At 60.2% G+C, this 15,855-nt stretch overlaps 1 protein-coding gene across 4 annotated transcripts in view; it reads left to right on the forward strand.

Moving 5' to 3' along the window:
* RIPOR3 (RIPOR family member 3) overlaps positions 1–15,855 on the forward strand; it is a 76,726-nt gene that overhangs the window by 37,452 nt on the left and 23,419 nt on the right. For 3 of the 4 annotated variants that reach the window (XM_026014602.2, XM_072735577.1, XM_072735578.1), the window contains 2 exons: positions 7,146–7,265; positions 15,070–15,216. In XM_026014602.2, the coding sequence (XP_025870387.1) occupies positions 7,156–7,265; positions 15,070–15,216 (257 nt within the window). In that variant the 5' untranslated portion in view covers positions 7,146–7,155. Of the gene's footprint in view, positions 1–7,145; positions 7,266–10,925; positions 11,160–15,069; positions 15,217–15,855 lie in introns of those variants that run through there. The other variant, XM_026014603.2, reaches the window with a different exon arrangement.

Here is a 15,855-nt window from a genome sequence, read left to right on the forward strand (position 1 = left end):
CCACCCAGGACCAAGTGACTGGTCCCTTTGAGCCTCTGGGCTGGAGCTGGAGCCTGGCTGCTCTGGGCAGGAAGCTCATGGGGGTGCTGCGGACTGTGTGATAAACTGAGGGAAGGGATCCTCTTGGATTCTGGGTCCTGACTCCCATGCCTGGTCCTGAGCCATCAGGAAGTTTCCACTTGGGACACCTGGGTGGCTCAGTGGTTGAGCGTCTGCCTTTGGCTCAGGTCATGATCCTGGGGTCCTGGGATCGAGTCCTCCATTGGGCTCCCTGCAGGGAGCCTGCTTCTCCCTCTGCCTGTGTCTCTGCGTCTCTCTCTCTGTCTCTCGTGAATAAATAAAATATTTTTTTAATTTTTTTAAAATTTTTATTTATTTATGATAGTCACACAGAGAGAGAGGCAGAGACATAGACAGAGGGAGAAGCAGGCTCCATGCACCGGGAGCCCAATGTGGGATTCGATCCCAGGTCTCCAGGATCGCGCCCTGGGCCAAAGGCAGGCGCTAAACCGCTGCGCCACCCAGGGATCCCTTTAATTTTTTTTTAAAGGGGAGTTTTCATTTGCCTTGCAGCCCTGGGACAATGAGCTCTGGGGGGGATAGTTAGGGCGCCCCAAGGAGTTGCTGCTGCTTCTCTTAACAAGAAACCAGTGCTGTCTGCACATCGGGCTCTCCACAGGGCCATCAGCAGAGACACGCCTGCGTTCCCCGTCCCCCCACCCCCGCTCCTGGTCCCGCTTCCACGCAGGGACCCAGAAATGTGAGCTGCCAAGAAGCTGGGTTCCTATCTGCTCTACTTAAACCTAGTGTCCTGCAAATCCATTACTCTTCATGTAAATACGCTATTATTTAAAAAAAAAAAACAGTATATCATACAGAAGTCAGCTTGCTCTAAATAGAAGGTTACCTCAAAAGAAATTCACCAAAACACCTGATTAAATCTGAGCCTCTCCCTTGGCCTGCCCATCACCCTGTGCCTGCGGCCAGCTCTGTGCTCTGCTCAACAGGGGGGTGACCAGTGGCAGATTGCTGGGGAGGACAGGATAGGAAGAGGGAGGACTACGGCAAGCGAGTGATGCCCCATATTCCTCCCTCGGCTCCAAGTAGCCAAGCCTGAGTTCTAGCCCAGCCCCCCACTTGACGGACAGGGAGACAGAGGCTCAGAGGGAGGGAACTGATTCATGATCACATGTAGACACCCCCCATGCACCCCCCCTCCCGGCCCTGGGCATGTTTTCCTGGCCCAGGAGACGTGAGCAGGGAGAGAGGCCTCTGAAAGCACCCGGCAGGAGCAGGGCCCACTGGACTCAGCAGAAGGAAGGGAGCCCAAGCTGGCGGGTGTCAGGGCTAACACGGCCTCTGGCCTCTGCGGGTTGGCTGTGGGCCTTTCCCTCTCAGGGACTATCAAATGCCTGGGTCTTGTCTGTGGGGGAAGCAAAGGGTGGGTGGGTCAGGGGTCGACTGCAGAGGGCAGAGACCGGGCAGGCCGGTGGGGGCCATATGGGGTGTCCGAGCCTCCCCAAGGGTGGTGCTGTGTGCTGGCCCAGGAGACACGGACCTTGGGCCCAAGGGGCAGAGGCCTCCCCCGTGGGACTGCTCCCAGCCCCTGGATGGAGGTGCCACGTTCAGAGGCCTGGCCTGCGGTAGACACTCGGTCATTGTCTCCTCAGGTGCAGCGGCGTTGTCCGGCCAGATGTGCAGGGCAAACTGAGTAAGCGAATCAACTCCCCACCCAGGGGGTGCTGGAGGCCTGGCCTGCCTGTGTCTCCCTGGATGCAGCTTAAGCCCCTACCCCCACGAAGTAGGGTCCCCACCTAGCCCCTCAGGGACCCTCGATGCTCCAGCCACATACACCGAACTAAGTTCATCAAATGGATCCTATCTCTTGCCTCTGAGCCTTCGTACACGCTGTTCCTACCACCTGACACACTCTGCCATCCCACCTCTCTCTGCCAATTCCTTCTCCTCTAGACTTCAACGTACCGCTTTCCCAGGGGGTCTCCCCAGTCACTCCCCCTTGGCTGGGGTTGGGGTCCTTGTCAGCTCCCCATCATGGTCCAGCCTCATTACCTCATGTCCTCATCCCTGTCTCCCCCCGGACTAGTTCACAGCCACATGCCCGGTGCCTGCATTCAGTAGGCACTCAACACATGTGCGTTGAAGGAACAGATCAAGTGAAGGAATCCGGGACACAGTTCTGAAGAGACGTCCTTCAATTGTCCATTTACTCAGGCAGTGACTTCTGAACCAGTACTTACGGGGGGAGGGGGGGGAGCCCTACTTGGTGAGGTCCTAGACACACAGCTGTGAGCAGGACCCAGAGGTCCCCACCCCGTGGAGCTGGGACTCACAGGAGGGCCACGAAGCTACCGAGCAGACCAAAAGGACAATTTGGGATGGTGACAGGTTGTCTGAAGCACTTGAAACAGGGTGAGGAGTGAGGCCGCCGTAGCCAGGGGCACCAGGGAGGGCTTCTCTGAGGAGGTGACCTTTCTGCTGGGACCTAAAGGCTGAGAGGGAGCCTCATGGGAGGTGTGCGGGAAGAGCATGCCAGGGAGGGAGAGGGCACGGCCAGGGTGGCTGGGGACCGAGCTGGCAGGGGGAGGAGCGTGGATTCCTCTGGCCCTTCCATGCTCCTCTGGGCACCCGGGCACGTCAGGTGGCCACCCTGGGCCCTGGGCATGCTCACCGGTGAAATGAGGGAGTCGGCCTCCCATCTGGCGCAGACAGACTGGTCCCCAGACTGGTTCCCTCCTCCGGTCGTCCGTCCCTCTTAGGTATAAACTCAACATTCCTCATCCTGGGCTATTTTGCCATTTCCTTTCGTGCTAAACCAAAGGGTCTATTTTGGAAACTCCTATAAGCAAACTAAGCCCTGCCTGGCATCTGAGCGGATATAAAAGAGCCCTAAGTGAGGGCATAAAAGCCACCCAGCCCTGAGAGCCCACGCTGTTAAATTTAGAAGCATCACCTCCAAATGAGGTGAAATTGTAGGTTCCCTGGGCCGGCGGGCGGCTCTGGGCAGCAGTGAGCTGGACAGATTTAGCGAGTGGGCTCAGGCTCCTCCAGGCCCGCCGCCTCGGGGTGGAGGCCCAGGACGCCGGCCGGGGTTCCGGGGTTCGGGGAGCAGCTGGCCGTGTGAGAAGCGCCTCCAGCTGTCCTGCCCCGCTGCGCTCCCCAGCTGTGTCCAGGCCATCGGTCTAAGGAGCGGGCCCAGGCGCCGGCCCGAGAGAGGCAGCGAGGGACGCGGGGAAGAGGCAGTCCCGTCTGCCGTCAAAGGTTTGGCACCTGCACGACTTCCGTGCCTCTCTCCTCTGCCCAGGGCCCAGCGAGGTCTCCGGCTTGTCTCTCATGCCCTGAGCGGGCCGGTTGCCCAGAGCTGCCCTGAGCCTCTGAGTCCCTCCCTGGGGACTTCTCTGAGCTGCCCACCGTCTAGCGGCTAAAGGGTTAAGGCCAGCCACGGCGTGGGGAGGGGGAGGAGCGGGGTCTGTTGTGAGTGGTCAGGGCGCCTGTGTGTCAATGATTAAACATTAGGGACATCAGCCTTAGTCAGAGGTGACCAGCACTCATGGGGGCTTGTCAGGAGCTACCCACCAAAGGCTCCTGCGATTCCAGGGGTCTCAGCCTGGCCACCCACCCGCAGTCCACCAGAAGGGAAATGCTTTTGCAGCCAGAAACCCAGCTGGGCGAGATTGCAGCTGGCCACCTGGGCAAACACCAGGATTAGCCCTGGGGGGAGGGCTGCTGGCCCCACTTGGGGGGCAGCTGAGCTGACTAGGAGCTGAAGCTGGTCCCAAGAGGCCCACAGGGACTTGGGTTCCCACAACCTGAAGCCTGCAGGAGATGGGGCTTGATTTTTCTTGGCCACCCCCGATGCTATGTTTGTAGCTTGCAGGTCCCTTTCATGACCTGCTTCCATTCTGGGGCCCCCTTGTCTGCCCTTCAGCCCAACCCATGGGTCCGGCTCATGCGTAGGAGCATGTCTGCTGCACAGCCCCCCCCCCCCCCCGAGGATGGGGGAGCAGGGGCAACCTAGCACGAAGTGGCCAGGCTTTTACGGCCTGTCCCGCCCAGGTCCAGATCCCAGCTCTGGCATCTCCTTACCTATGTGACTTTGGCCGAGTCCTTTCCTCTCCGTTCTGAGCCTCAACTTCTTTATCTGCAGATGGGGGATATTAAGAGTACTTACTTCATATAATCTGGGGGGAAGTAAATGAGATTTTAAGCCCTTTGAGCAGGCGGCAGGAGGACCACTGGCTGCCAGGGGTCAGAGGTAGTGTTGGCCACCCAGGGGTCGCTTAGTAAGAGCTATTGTAAGTACCGTTGCATGAGAACAGAGCCATGCTCATCACTTACATGGTGCCTGTGGTTGCTTTTGCTCTAAAACAAGAGAGTTAAATGTGCTCTTCTGTGACAAAGAGTCTATGGCCTGCAAAGCCAAAAACTTTAGTATCTGGTCCTTTACAGAAAATGTTTGTCAGCCCCCGCCTTGGAGTCTAGCACTTAGTGGAAATTCTTATCCTTATCCTTATTTTTCCACTTATCTGGCACCACGGGCTGCACGGCCTGGTACAGTGGGGGCAGCAGCCCAGCCTGTCAGGCCTTGTTCTCTGGACCCGTAAGGATGGGCCGTGAATCTTCCCAGCACCAGGGAACACTCCAGCCCCGCCTGCAAGTCGCTCTCCATCTAGTGGGGGAGACTGAGAAGTCAGCATTCACAGTCCACTGTAACTGGGGGGAGCGGGGTGGGGGTGGTTACGGGAAGGGCGTTCCAGCCCCCCAGGTCCCCAGCCTCCAGCTCCCAGCTCCCAGCTCGGGGCCAGAGTACTGGTCCCAACCAGTGACCTTGCAGATCTGCCTTCCTGCCCACCCCTACCCTGGTCAGTTCCCCTGCCCAGCTCGGCTGGGGGCCTTCAGGAGTCTGAGAAGGTTCCCATTGCCACCCTGAGCAGGTACCCACAGTGGTGGGGCAATGCTGTGCTGATAAATGTTTAACAACCTGCAGAGAAAAACAAAAACAACAAAACCCCAAACCCAAGCTTGCAGCATTTGCCAACATCCAGGGTGCAAATATTCCTACTGTGACTGATTTCAAGCTACCGAAATTTCAGAAAACATAACAACAGACGCTTGTGCGCTGGTCTGGGCTGGCAGCAGCCCAGCACAGGTGGGGACAGTGGGGACCTCCTCGTGGGGCTGGGGCCTCGCCTAGAGCGGGGACGCCTGACCGTGCGTAGGAAGAAGCGCTGGCGTCGGCAATCCATCGCACTCCACTTCCGTACATGTCTCTGTTGTTTCCAGGCCAGTCCTGTCCCCTCAGTTCCTCCTCTGTCAGGGCAGGTCAGTGATAGCTCCTATGCCTCAGCCGGTGTGTAGATTTAATAAGATACGTTCCACAAGGCATTTTGAGCACACGGCTGGCTGCATAAGGAGCCCTCATAATGCTCCCAGCAGGGCTGGTGTTTGTGGACCCTGGTGCTGGGGCTTGCCACACAGTGGGTGCTCAGCAAACGCTCGCCGGAGCCCCACCCCCTGCACCCCTCTGTCCAGGGCTGAAGCCTCCATCAGCCAATTGCACAGAGACAACCAACTCTTTCCGAGTGTCCCCCTTGCATTATGTGTCCTCAGCACCTTGTCTCCTTGGTCCTTTTCTGACTTTCCATTTTGCAAATGTGACCACTGAGGCCCAGAGCCGGTGAGGGGCACCACTGGGATTTTGAACCTGTAGCACATGTGGGGTGGGTGGGGGGGTGAATGGGAGAAAAAGAAGGTTTGTGGGGGCCACACAGATCCGCCAGGGGGGCTCAGGAGCATATGGCAGGGGCTGGCCACACGCAAAATGCAGGATGGGACACTGGATAGACGTGGCTCGAAAGAGATTGTTATTCCCGGGGTGGGGGCCAGGGAGGCCCCGGTGTGAGCAAAGGTGTAGACACTGGACTCAACTGGCCAGAGAAGGGATGTTGGAATGCAGGGGCCTTACCCCACAGGGAGACGAGGGAGCTGGCGCAGTGGAGCTTTTGCAGGTGAGGCTTGGGCAGTGGGGTCCCTGGCATCCTTGCACTGCCTCCACCCCGGCTGAGGAGCAAGGAATGAAACTGTAGCTGCAGAGATTTAGGTTAGATACGGAGAATCTTCTGCTTGTTGGTGCTGGAAGACATTGGGCCATATTCCCAAGGGATGTGGTGGCATTTTTCCAATCTAGAGGTGGTTTGGATAAAAGAAAAGACGGTCAGGGTTCTAGGCTGGCCTCACTGCAGCCTGGGGCAGAGACCGAGCGATGGAGCCGGGGATTCTGGAGCCCTGGGATGCCAGCAGCCTGGACTCATGTGGGTTGGGCTTTGTCAGCCCCCACTCAAAACCCTCTCATGGCTCCCAATCACCCTGGCCCAACGGCAAGGCCAAACCCTTTCATGGGGTTACCGAGGCCTCCCCATGACCTGCACTCTGCGGGCCTCTCCAGCCCCGCCGGGGGTCACGCCCCCACCCACCGCACTGCTTTCTGTTTCTGGATGACACCGTGTCCTCTGCACTCCCAGGCCTTTGCCTGTGCTGTTCCCTCTGCCTTTACCCTTCCCTCCCCTCCTCAGCCTTTTGTTCTCTGCACTTGGTCACCTCCTCCATGGCGAGGTCAGGTAGCCCCTGGGCTCCCCTGTCTCTTCACTAGAGACTTCCTACTGTAACCGGTAGCTCATCAGCCTCCCCGCCAGACTGGGAGCCCTGGAGGGACCTTGCCTGTCTTGCCCAGGGCGTGTCCCCAGCGTCGTGTTTGGCACACAGCGCTCACTGAGGGTTTGTGGAGGGAGGGGAGGGTTACCGGCTGAGAGGAGGTCAGCAGGTCTGGTTTCAGGAGGAGCTGACTCCCCCCTGCTGGAGGGCTCAGCATTGCTCCGGCATTAAGAACCTGAGCGCAGAGTAGAGACCTGGGTTCGAATCTTGCTCCTGCCACCAGCCCCCGGCAGGGTCCCTAACCTCAGTGAGCCTCAGTTTTCTCATCTGTCAGCTGGGGACAGGACAGTCGCCCCCTCTCTGCGGCTCTCGTGAGGCCTCTGGGGGCCTTGGTTGGGGGCGGGGGGGTTGCGGCCGCCATCTGCGCTCACCAGGTGGCGGCACGAGGCTGACCGTCCCGTCCTCTCCCCGTCTAGGTGACTGGCCATGTCGGTGAGGCTGCGGTTCCTGTCCTCCGGGGACGCGGGGGCCGTGGGGGTCGTGGGCCGGAGCGCCTCCTTCGCGGGCTTCAGCAGCGCACAGAGCCGGAGGATCGCGTAAGTTCTGCCCCAGGGGAGGGGGCCGGCCACTTGGCCCGGACCCTGAAGCTCGCTCTCATGCTGAGTCTCGGGCCTGGCATGGCACGTGTGCACGTGTGTGACACCTGGCACAGGGGGGACCTGTAACTTCTTGGGGACCCACTGGGATCATCTCAGTTGGTCCTGGAAGTCCGATCCGCCTGAGTGCATCAGGCCCACCGGCAGATCAGAAAGCAGGCGCAGAGAGGTGGAGCTGCTCAGCTGGGTCACACAGCAGGACTGGTTCAGAAGTGGAACCTGGTCACCCGGGGGTGGGGCGAGGATGGAATGTTTATCCTGTTTGACACAACCGGGACGTGGGGCCACCTATCCCAGCTCCGTGACCTGGGCCAGTGACTTCACCCCTGAGTCTCGGTTTCCTCATCTGTGAAATGGGGATCATGAGTGTCCCTCCCCCACAGAGCGGTCATGAGAGTACAATGAGGTGACACACAGCAAGCAGCCGGCACGTGGTAGGTACTGGGGGGGAGTTTTCAAAGGAGGAGGAGCAGCCTCTGCAGAGGTGGGCCTGGGGTCAGTGCGGGGCCTCTAGACACCAGTTCATGGCTGCTGCGAGTTTCCGTTCCTGGGGGGCCACCGCCTGGTCCTGGGCAAGCCTGGGGGGTTGCTGCCCTCTGGCAGGCCTGGGGGCTGGGGTGGTCCCTCAGGCACCCTCAGGGGCCCACACATCTGCTGGTGTCAGTGAATGTGGGAGATAAGCAGGACTCCCAGCCCAGCAGGACCCCGCACCGTTGGTCAGCGAGTCAGTCAACAACCAAATCTCCTCCAGAGATTGGCATCCACCTAGAACACAATGCGGTCCCCTCTCGTGGCCTAAGAGTGGCCCGCTGGGATCTGGCTGGCCAGCCTCCTTTTGAAATCCTCTGCTTTTGCCACATTGACCTCTCTCCCCTCCAGGCCTCTTCCCTCTTCTCACTCCTGTTTTCCTGGCCAGTTGCTGCTTTACCGCCCTGGGCCCTCCTCTGGCTCTTCCCTGGGGTTTAATAGCTGCATGTTCGAGGCCCAGGGATGCCTGGCCCCTGAGGTCAGGCTCTCCCGGCTCGCCCACTCGGCTCCCGGTGGCTCAGTTCCAGTATGTGCCTGGGAGGAGTGGCATCTCAGGGCTGAAACCGTCAAGCGTCCCAGTTGGAAGCACCCTTAGGAATCCCTAATTCATCCCACAAATATTTATGGAGCATCTACTCTGCCCAGGCCCCACCCCAGGCTCTGGGGACAGACCCAGGCCCCACCCCTCCTGTCAGAGCAGCGAGCAAGAAGCCAACCGTAATCAAGGTGGATTCAGCTGGCGGCAAGTGCTGTGAGGGAATTAAAACAGGGTGCTGGGGGAGGCGGCAGGGGTCTCAGAGGAGGCCCTCAGTGAGGCAGTGGCACGTTTGAGGCCAGAGAGAAGTTGCCTGTTTCCTGCAGGCAGCCAGTGGGGCTGAGGAAGTCTTCTAGGTGGAGGGGGCAGCCAGTGCAAAGGTCCTGAGGTGGGGATGAGGTTCGAGGCCCCAGGGGGAGTGACTCCCAGCCTCCAAGAGGAGAAAGTGTGGATGCCACTGTGAGGAAGGCATACAGTAGGCACTCCATAAGTGATGCTGAGAGGGGCTAAATAAGTAAACTGGCCAGGGAATGATGATGTTCCTCGATGCAACCACTTCCCAGCTGCCTCTGCTGGGCTTCATCAGAGCCCCCACCCCACGGGGTCTGTAATTGGGGCTGCTAAGGACAGTTGTGCGGGTCACCCAGCCAAGGGGACCATCCAGCCACGTAACCCTCCCGATCTGTGTGCCCTGGCATGGGTCCGGTCCACTCAGTGGGTGCCCTTCTCTAATTCACATGTGGTGATGTGGGGACTTTGTTCCCCTGGTCTGGCCGGGAAGGGCAGGGGAGCTGCATGAGTGTGCAATGTGTGTGCTCAAGGATCCCGGCTCAGGTGTAATGCTCTGCTGTTGCCATCTTGCAATTCTTAACATGTTTTGAAAAATGGGGTCCTGCATTTTCTTTTATGCTGGGTCTCGTGAATTCTGTGCCCGGTCCTGCCGACAGCTCTCCTCCTGCCAGGCCTTTGGGGGCCTCTGGACCTCCTGCATCCACGGGAACGTTCCCGCAGGCCCCAGCCAGGACCTCTGCCCAGATAGTGTCCCAAGGTGTGCCCCTGGCCTCCTGCTGCCCCAGGGATTCCTGGGTGGTGGTGGAGGGGGGAGAGAGGACAGAGGGGATCAGACCCTTTTCCACTAGGGCTCACTGGCCATCAGCAAGGACAAGATCACGCCCTGCAAGGTCTGCATCCTGATCTGAGAAAGATGACTCTGATGGCTGGACCTCCCCTGGGGGCTTCTTCTCCTGGGGGATCCCCCGCTCAGGGAATTCAGAAGAGCTCCCAGCCTGGGTGGGTTCTGAGGTCCCTGAGTGACCACCATCTGGCCCCGGTCACTCCCGTCCCCTGGTCCACAGTGAGGAAGAAGCTACCCATGAGGACAGGGAAGCAGTACATCTATTTTTAACTTCCTGCCTCTGCCCGACTCCCAGGAGTCTGGACCCTGGGCCCTGTGGCTGGACGGCCTAGATCGGGTTTCAGAGCTCACCTTCTGGCCTTATTTCTCAGGTAATGCAACCAGGCTGAGGCACAGCCACATTGCCAAGGCCCTCAGTGGTGGGGGCTGGGCAGGCAAAAATAACCTCAGATAGGAGAGCAGGAGATGGAGGCTCACGGATCCCCCTTTGTCCTCAACCCCTTCCCCTGTCCTGGCACCTGAAACCCCTTTGCCTCTGGCTGTGGCTTTTCATTCCTTAATCAAAGAATCCACTTGGGGAAGTGATCTATCTGGTGGGGAAATTTTACACTAAGGTGTGAATGATTGCCATAATAAGGCCACATCTAACAGCCATATATAATAAGATGGGGAGATGAAGAGGGCCAGACCCTGATTTTGTCCTGATCTGCCCCGATTCATGGGCTTGGCTGCTCTTAACCCCTTCCTGCCACTCCTCAGCCTGGTCCACTTCCCCCCAGGCGGTCAGGAGGGACCGCCTGGCTGGGAAAATGCAGAGGTGAAAACAGAGCAGTAGCCTCTGATTTTCAAGGAGAGGAGACTGGAGAAAGAGGACATGGTGGCGGTGCTCACACTGCCCTGTGCCAAGGGAGCAGCCGGGGGCGCAGATCTGGGGCCACGGGCAGCCACCGAACCCGTTCCCTTGACCTTAGAGAGGGCGACGCCTTGGAGACACATGTAAGGACGGGCTAGCCCATGTGAGGCACCCGGAGCAAGCCTGACCTGCGCGCGGGCCCTGTGCGTGTTACTCACCCCCCAACCCCACCCATGCCGCCAGGCGCAGGAGGAAAGGGTGCAGCGGTGGGCAGTGGGTCCTCGTCTGAACCGTGTCCTGTAATGGCCCCGTGGCCACTCCCAGCCCCGCCCGCCTGCAGATCCTGCGCCCGCAGCAGCCACGCGCCGGGCCGACGACACCAGGCAGCGAGACTGTCCCGGGGGCCCCGGGGTGCATGTGCCCATCTGGAAGCTGGTCTGACATGCCAGAGGCTGTTTAATATTTACTGAGTCCTCCCAGAGCTGGTAAAACATCCGCCCCCGGAGGCCGCTCCCTCCCCTGGCAGTTGTGTCACTGGGCCGGACACGCAGCCTGATTTCGCCATCCCAAGGATGCACGCGTCGCCTTCCCGGGCTGCGCCAGCCTCTGAGCGGCCGCCACGCCCGCCCTGTTAGACCTCAGACCCGAGCACTGGACTCGGAGCCTCCCCGGGAGCCAGGCTCAGCGGCGGCAGCGACGCCAGGAGGTCTCCGGGTAGATGGAAGCGGAGCCCGGCCGAGGGCACCCACCCCCCGGGGACTGTGGACCCCCGGGAGCTGGCAGGTGAGCAGGGCTCCTGCAGCCCCACCTGAGGGGCTTGCCCCGCCCCCCCACCTGCCTGAGAGCCGCCTCTCTGAGGGCTGCAGCCCTGCCAGCTTTGTGGGGGGCCCTGTTCCAAGAGGTGGGTGATGTGGCCTCAGGCAGGTGAGGGAGGAGGGAGCGCAGCCCCGTGGAGGACTTGACAGACATGAATAACAGCAAGAGCACTAGGGGATGAGCACGGATGGACCAGGCTTTGTGCCCAGTGCTGGTTGGGGGGGGTTGCCTTCCCTGTCCACCCCCAGGCAAACGTATCATCCTGCGTCTATTCTTCCCCCCGGCACCGCGGGCTGGCTGGTATCTATTATTACCTTATTTAGCTCTGATGCATCCATAGCACTTACCCCTTTGCCGGGCAACTCGCCCGCAGCAACACTTTCTCGGATCCCCATTTTATGGATGAGAAAACTGAGGCACGGGGAGGGGGTCATGGTCACACAGCTCTAAGTGGGGTTACCGCAGAGACCCTGGCATCTAGCTCCAGAGCCCGTGCTGGCTGCCCCGTGGCCTCCCCCAGCTGGCCTGGCGGCTCACAGGGACACGGGTCTGGTCTGTCTTGGTCACTGTTTTTCCTGTAGCCCCGAGATGGCGTTCGGCGTGCAGTTCGTGCTCAGCAGATATTTGTTGAATGAATGGCTGTCTCATGACAGCACCATGGGGTAGGCGCTCTTTTTTTTTCTTTTTTTAAAGATTTTATTTATTTATTAGAGACAGAGAGAGAGAGAGAGAGAGACAGGCAGAGGGAGAAGCAGGCCCCGTGCGGGGATCCGATGCGGGACTCGATCCCGGGTCTCCAGGATCACGCCCCCGGCTGAAGGCGGCACTGAACCGCTGAGCCACCGGGGCTGCCCGGTAGGCGCTCTTCTTACCCCCTTTTTACAAATCAAGAAACTGAGGCTCCAGTGGGTTAAGTACCTGTGACCTCCGGGGCTGGGACTGGAACCCGGGTGGCTGAGCAGGAGCTCGTGTCTCACGAGACCGTACAGGCTCCCGGCGGGGCGAGGCCCCCGCTCCTCCCAGGTCCTTCCTTGCCTCAGTATCCCCCGGGAGCCAGCTGTGTGTCCGAGCGCGCAGGCAGGCCTGACACCTCTATTTCCCGCGTGTTGGTTTGTGGTGTGGCCACGCGGCCTGTGGCGGGAGCCCAGCTGGAGGGGTGGCCCCGACGGCTGCCCTGGGCTCCGCAGCAGGTGTGCGCCTCCGAGTGCGGAACGTGCGGCAGCGTCTGGCTGGGCTGGGTCTGCGGCCTGGCCGCCCGCTGGGCCTCCGGGGGCGCCGGCAGCTTCTCCCAGCCCTGCCGAGGGAGCCGGAGCCGTGTCCTGCTTGCAGACCGCAATCCCCCCTCTTCCCCCGGACCCGAGCCTTCGAGGGTGGACCCCAGCCCCGCCGCTCCCCCCATGGGGCCTGACTCAGGGAAAACCCCGCTCTCTGAGCGTGGGAATGAGCCAGTGAGTCCGGTATCCTTGATTTTAGGTCTCAAGACCAGAGCAAACCCTAAAGGGCTCCCCCGGAGAGGTGCATCCCTGGGGTGGATGGAGGAGGAGGATGTCCTCTGGGGTGGAGCTGAAAGAGTGAATCCCCTAAGACAGTGGTCCTCAAAGTGTGGTCCTCGGACCAGTGGGATTGGCAGCACCTTGGAACATGTTAGATTAGAAATGCAGATTCTCAGGCCTCACCCCAGCCCTGGTGACCTGGAAGCTGTGGCGGGGGGGGCGGGGGGCTCCGCAATCTGAGTCTAGGTCCTCCAGATGCTGCTGAGGACCCCGAGGGAGTCCTGCTCCCACATGGGTGCTGCACATCCCGGCTGGGAATCTGCCCACGTGTGGGTTTGGGTCCCAGCTCTGCCACTGGCACGACCTGGGGGCAAGTGACTTATCCGAGCCTCAGTTTCCCTACCTTGCAACAGGGTTAAAAATCGATATTTATATAAAACCATTAGTGGGTGTGGGAAGCAACAGACACTCTGAGAGCATCTTCTGTCCTTGCATCATCATTACGCTCCCTTGTTGTCATCCTCCAGGTCTTTGAAGCTCCCCCTCACCCCCTTCCCTCCACCTCCTCTCTCTCCCTCTCCCCTTCCCCCCACCTCTCTCTCCCCCTCCTCTCCTTCTTTCCCCCTCATCCCCTTCCCCCTCACCCCCTCTCTCTGCCTCTCCCCTTCCCCTCCCCCACCTCTCTCTCCCCCTCCCCTCCTTCCTTCCCTCTCCCCCCCTCTCCCTCTCCCCTTCCCCCTCCCCACCTCTCTCTCCCCCTCCCCTTCCTCCTCCCCCACCTCTCTCTTCCCCTCCTCTCCGTCTTCCCCCCCACCCCCTTCCCCCTCACCCCCTCTCTCTGCCTCTCCCCTTCCCCCTCCCCCACCTCTCTTCCCCTCCCCCACCTCTCTTCCCCTCCCCTCCTTCCTCCCCCTCCCCTCTTCCCCCTCACCCCATCTCTCTCCCTCTCCCCTTCCCCCCACCTCTCTCTCCTGCTCCTCCTGCCCCCTCCCCCGCACCTCTCTCTTTCCTCACCCCCCACCATTGTCCCACCCCCACCCCTGCTCCCCCTGGACCTCAGAGCAAGGCTGAAGCTGGCTCCTTAGCACACCTGAGAGGAAGTCAGGGAGGAAGTTGGGAAGAAAGGCTAGCAGCTCCTTTAAGAAACTGACCCAGATGTTGGTTTGAGTGTCATTTCCACTCTTGTTTCTTCTGTGGGAAGGTAGTCGTGAAGCCCCACCTGGTGCAGGGGCACCTGGGAAACCGTGTCTTTAGAGGGTGAGCCTCTAGTGGATGGACTGAATCACACCTGGGGGTCAGTGTGTCAGCCACCCTCGTCTCATGCCTAGTGGACAAGACATAGGATCATAGGACTCCAGAAGGGGCTCAGATGCCAGCGAAACCAGCCCTGTCCTGTAACGAGGGTACCATCCCCTATACAGCTGTAGTTAACCCTGAAACACTGGTGTATCCCTCGAGGGCTGAGACACACAGCTGTCGCTGCCGGGAGACATCAGTTCTTAGGGTCCCTCAGTCCACACCCCCAACTCCAATAGGCTGAAGCAAAAAAAAGAGAACCAACTGGCTCATGTAACTGAAATTCCATGGGCAGGGCCAGCTTCAGGCATAGCTAGATCCAGGAACCCATCATGGTGTGGATTTGGTCTGCCTCCGTCCGCTCCTCCCTGCATCGGTTCCTTGGGAGCGGCTGGCAGTTCCAGGTGTATGTTTCCCCAAAAGAGCGATGCCAGAAGAGAGATCCCTTTTCCTGCCCGTGAATGTGGAGCCAAACCCCAAACTGGCAGGGTTGTGTCCCATGACTCTCCCTGAGCCCGGGGACGGAAGTATGTTGACTAACCCAGGCCTGGGACACACGTTTGCCTCAGAAGGCCTGTGTATGTGTGTGCAGGTGTGCATGTGTGTGCAGGTGCGTGTGTGGTGATATGTCAGGCCACCTCCCTCCAACCACACATGTAAAGAGCACGTCCTGCTACATGACCTTGGGGAGGTGCCCCAGAGGAAACCAAGGCGCTCTTCCCAGAGGGAGCGGCGTGGGTCCTGACCCCGAGATCGGGTCTCTGGGGCTGTTGGCCTGCACGAGCACACCGAGCAGGAAGCACTGGCATTTGGGCCGCTTCTGTGTATTTCTCACTGTGTTCGTTTCTCACGTCAGGCTCTTCTTCATCCGTTTTTAATCCTCAGATGCAAGCCCTCGTTTGGGCAGATGTGGAAACTGAGGCCCCAAGAGTCTTGGCAGCTTGCCCGAGACCGCGCGGCTTGGTGGCGACGGGGTGGGGCTCGGCCAGGCGTCCTGACAGCCGGGGCTTGGACCACCGGTCCCGAGGGGCCTGCCCCGGGGGGGCCTCTGTCCGGATCCCTGCTCTGACCCGCGTCCCCTCTCACAGAAAGTCCATCCACGGGAACTCCGCGAGGTCTCGAATGCCTGCCAAACCCTCCAGGACGTACGGCACGCTGCGGAAGGGCTCCGTCTGCCCGGCCCCCCAGCCGCAGCAAGTGAAGAAGATCTTCGAAGCTCTCAAGAGAGGCCTCAAGTAAGGACCCCGTTTGTCATCCTCAACACGTGCCTTCTCTGTCGCGCCTGCTCGTGCTCTCTGTCCTCCCCGAAGAGCTCCCGGCCCGTCCTTGGGGCAGGTCCTGTCGGCCACACACGGAGCTCGCTCCTGCTCATTTGCTTCGCCAACACGCCTGTCCCGGGGGCGGGGGGACCCTGGGCCCATGGAGCTTGGGGTGTGGGGGGGCAGCAACGAGGGAGCAACACGATCGGTGATGGAACTTCCCCCAGCCTTGGGCGCGGTGAAGGAGGGTGACGGAGAGGCCATGCACGGATGGCCTATGACACGGGGTGGCCAGGGGACACCATCGAGGAGACCGGACGGTCGTGCTGGCCTCTGGGAGAGAAGCATCCTGGGTGGAGGGAACAGCACAGGCCAAGGCCCTGAGGCAGGAGCAGGGTGGGAGGCCAGTGTGGCTGGATTTGAGAGCAGGAGAGCTAGGCTGGTTAGCCGGGCAGAGGCCGGAACAGGAAGCCTGTCACCCACTCCACACATTTCGGTTGAGGGCTGATGAAGTGCGAGATACGGGGTGCGGGAGTGGACACAGCACGGAAATCCCGACCCCCGTGGAGCTTCCTGATGGGAGACACACACACCATGAACAAAGTATAGAGCATG

This window comes from Vulpes vulpes, chromosome 14 (genome assembly GCF_048418805.1).
Source record: "Vulpes vulpes isolate BD-2025 chromosome 14, VulVul3, whole genome shotgun sequence".
In the NCBI taxonomy this organism is placed as follows: domain Eukaryota; kingdom Metazoa; phylum Chordata; class Mammalia; order Carnivora; family Canidae; genus Vulpes; species Vulpes vulpes.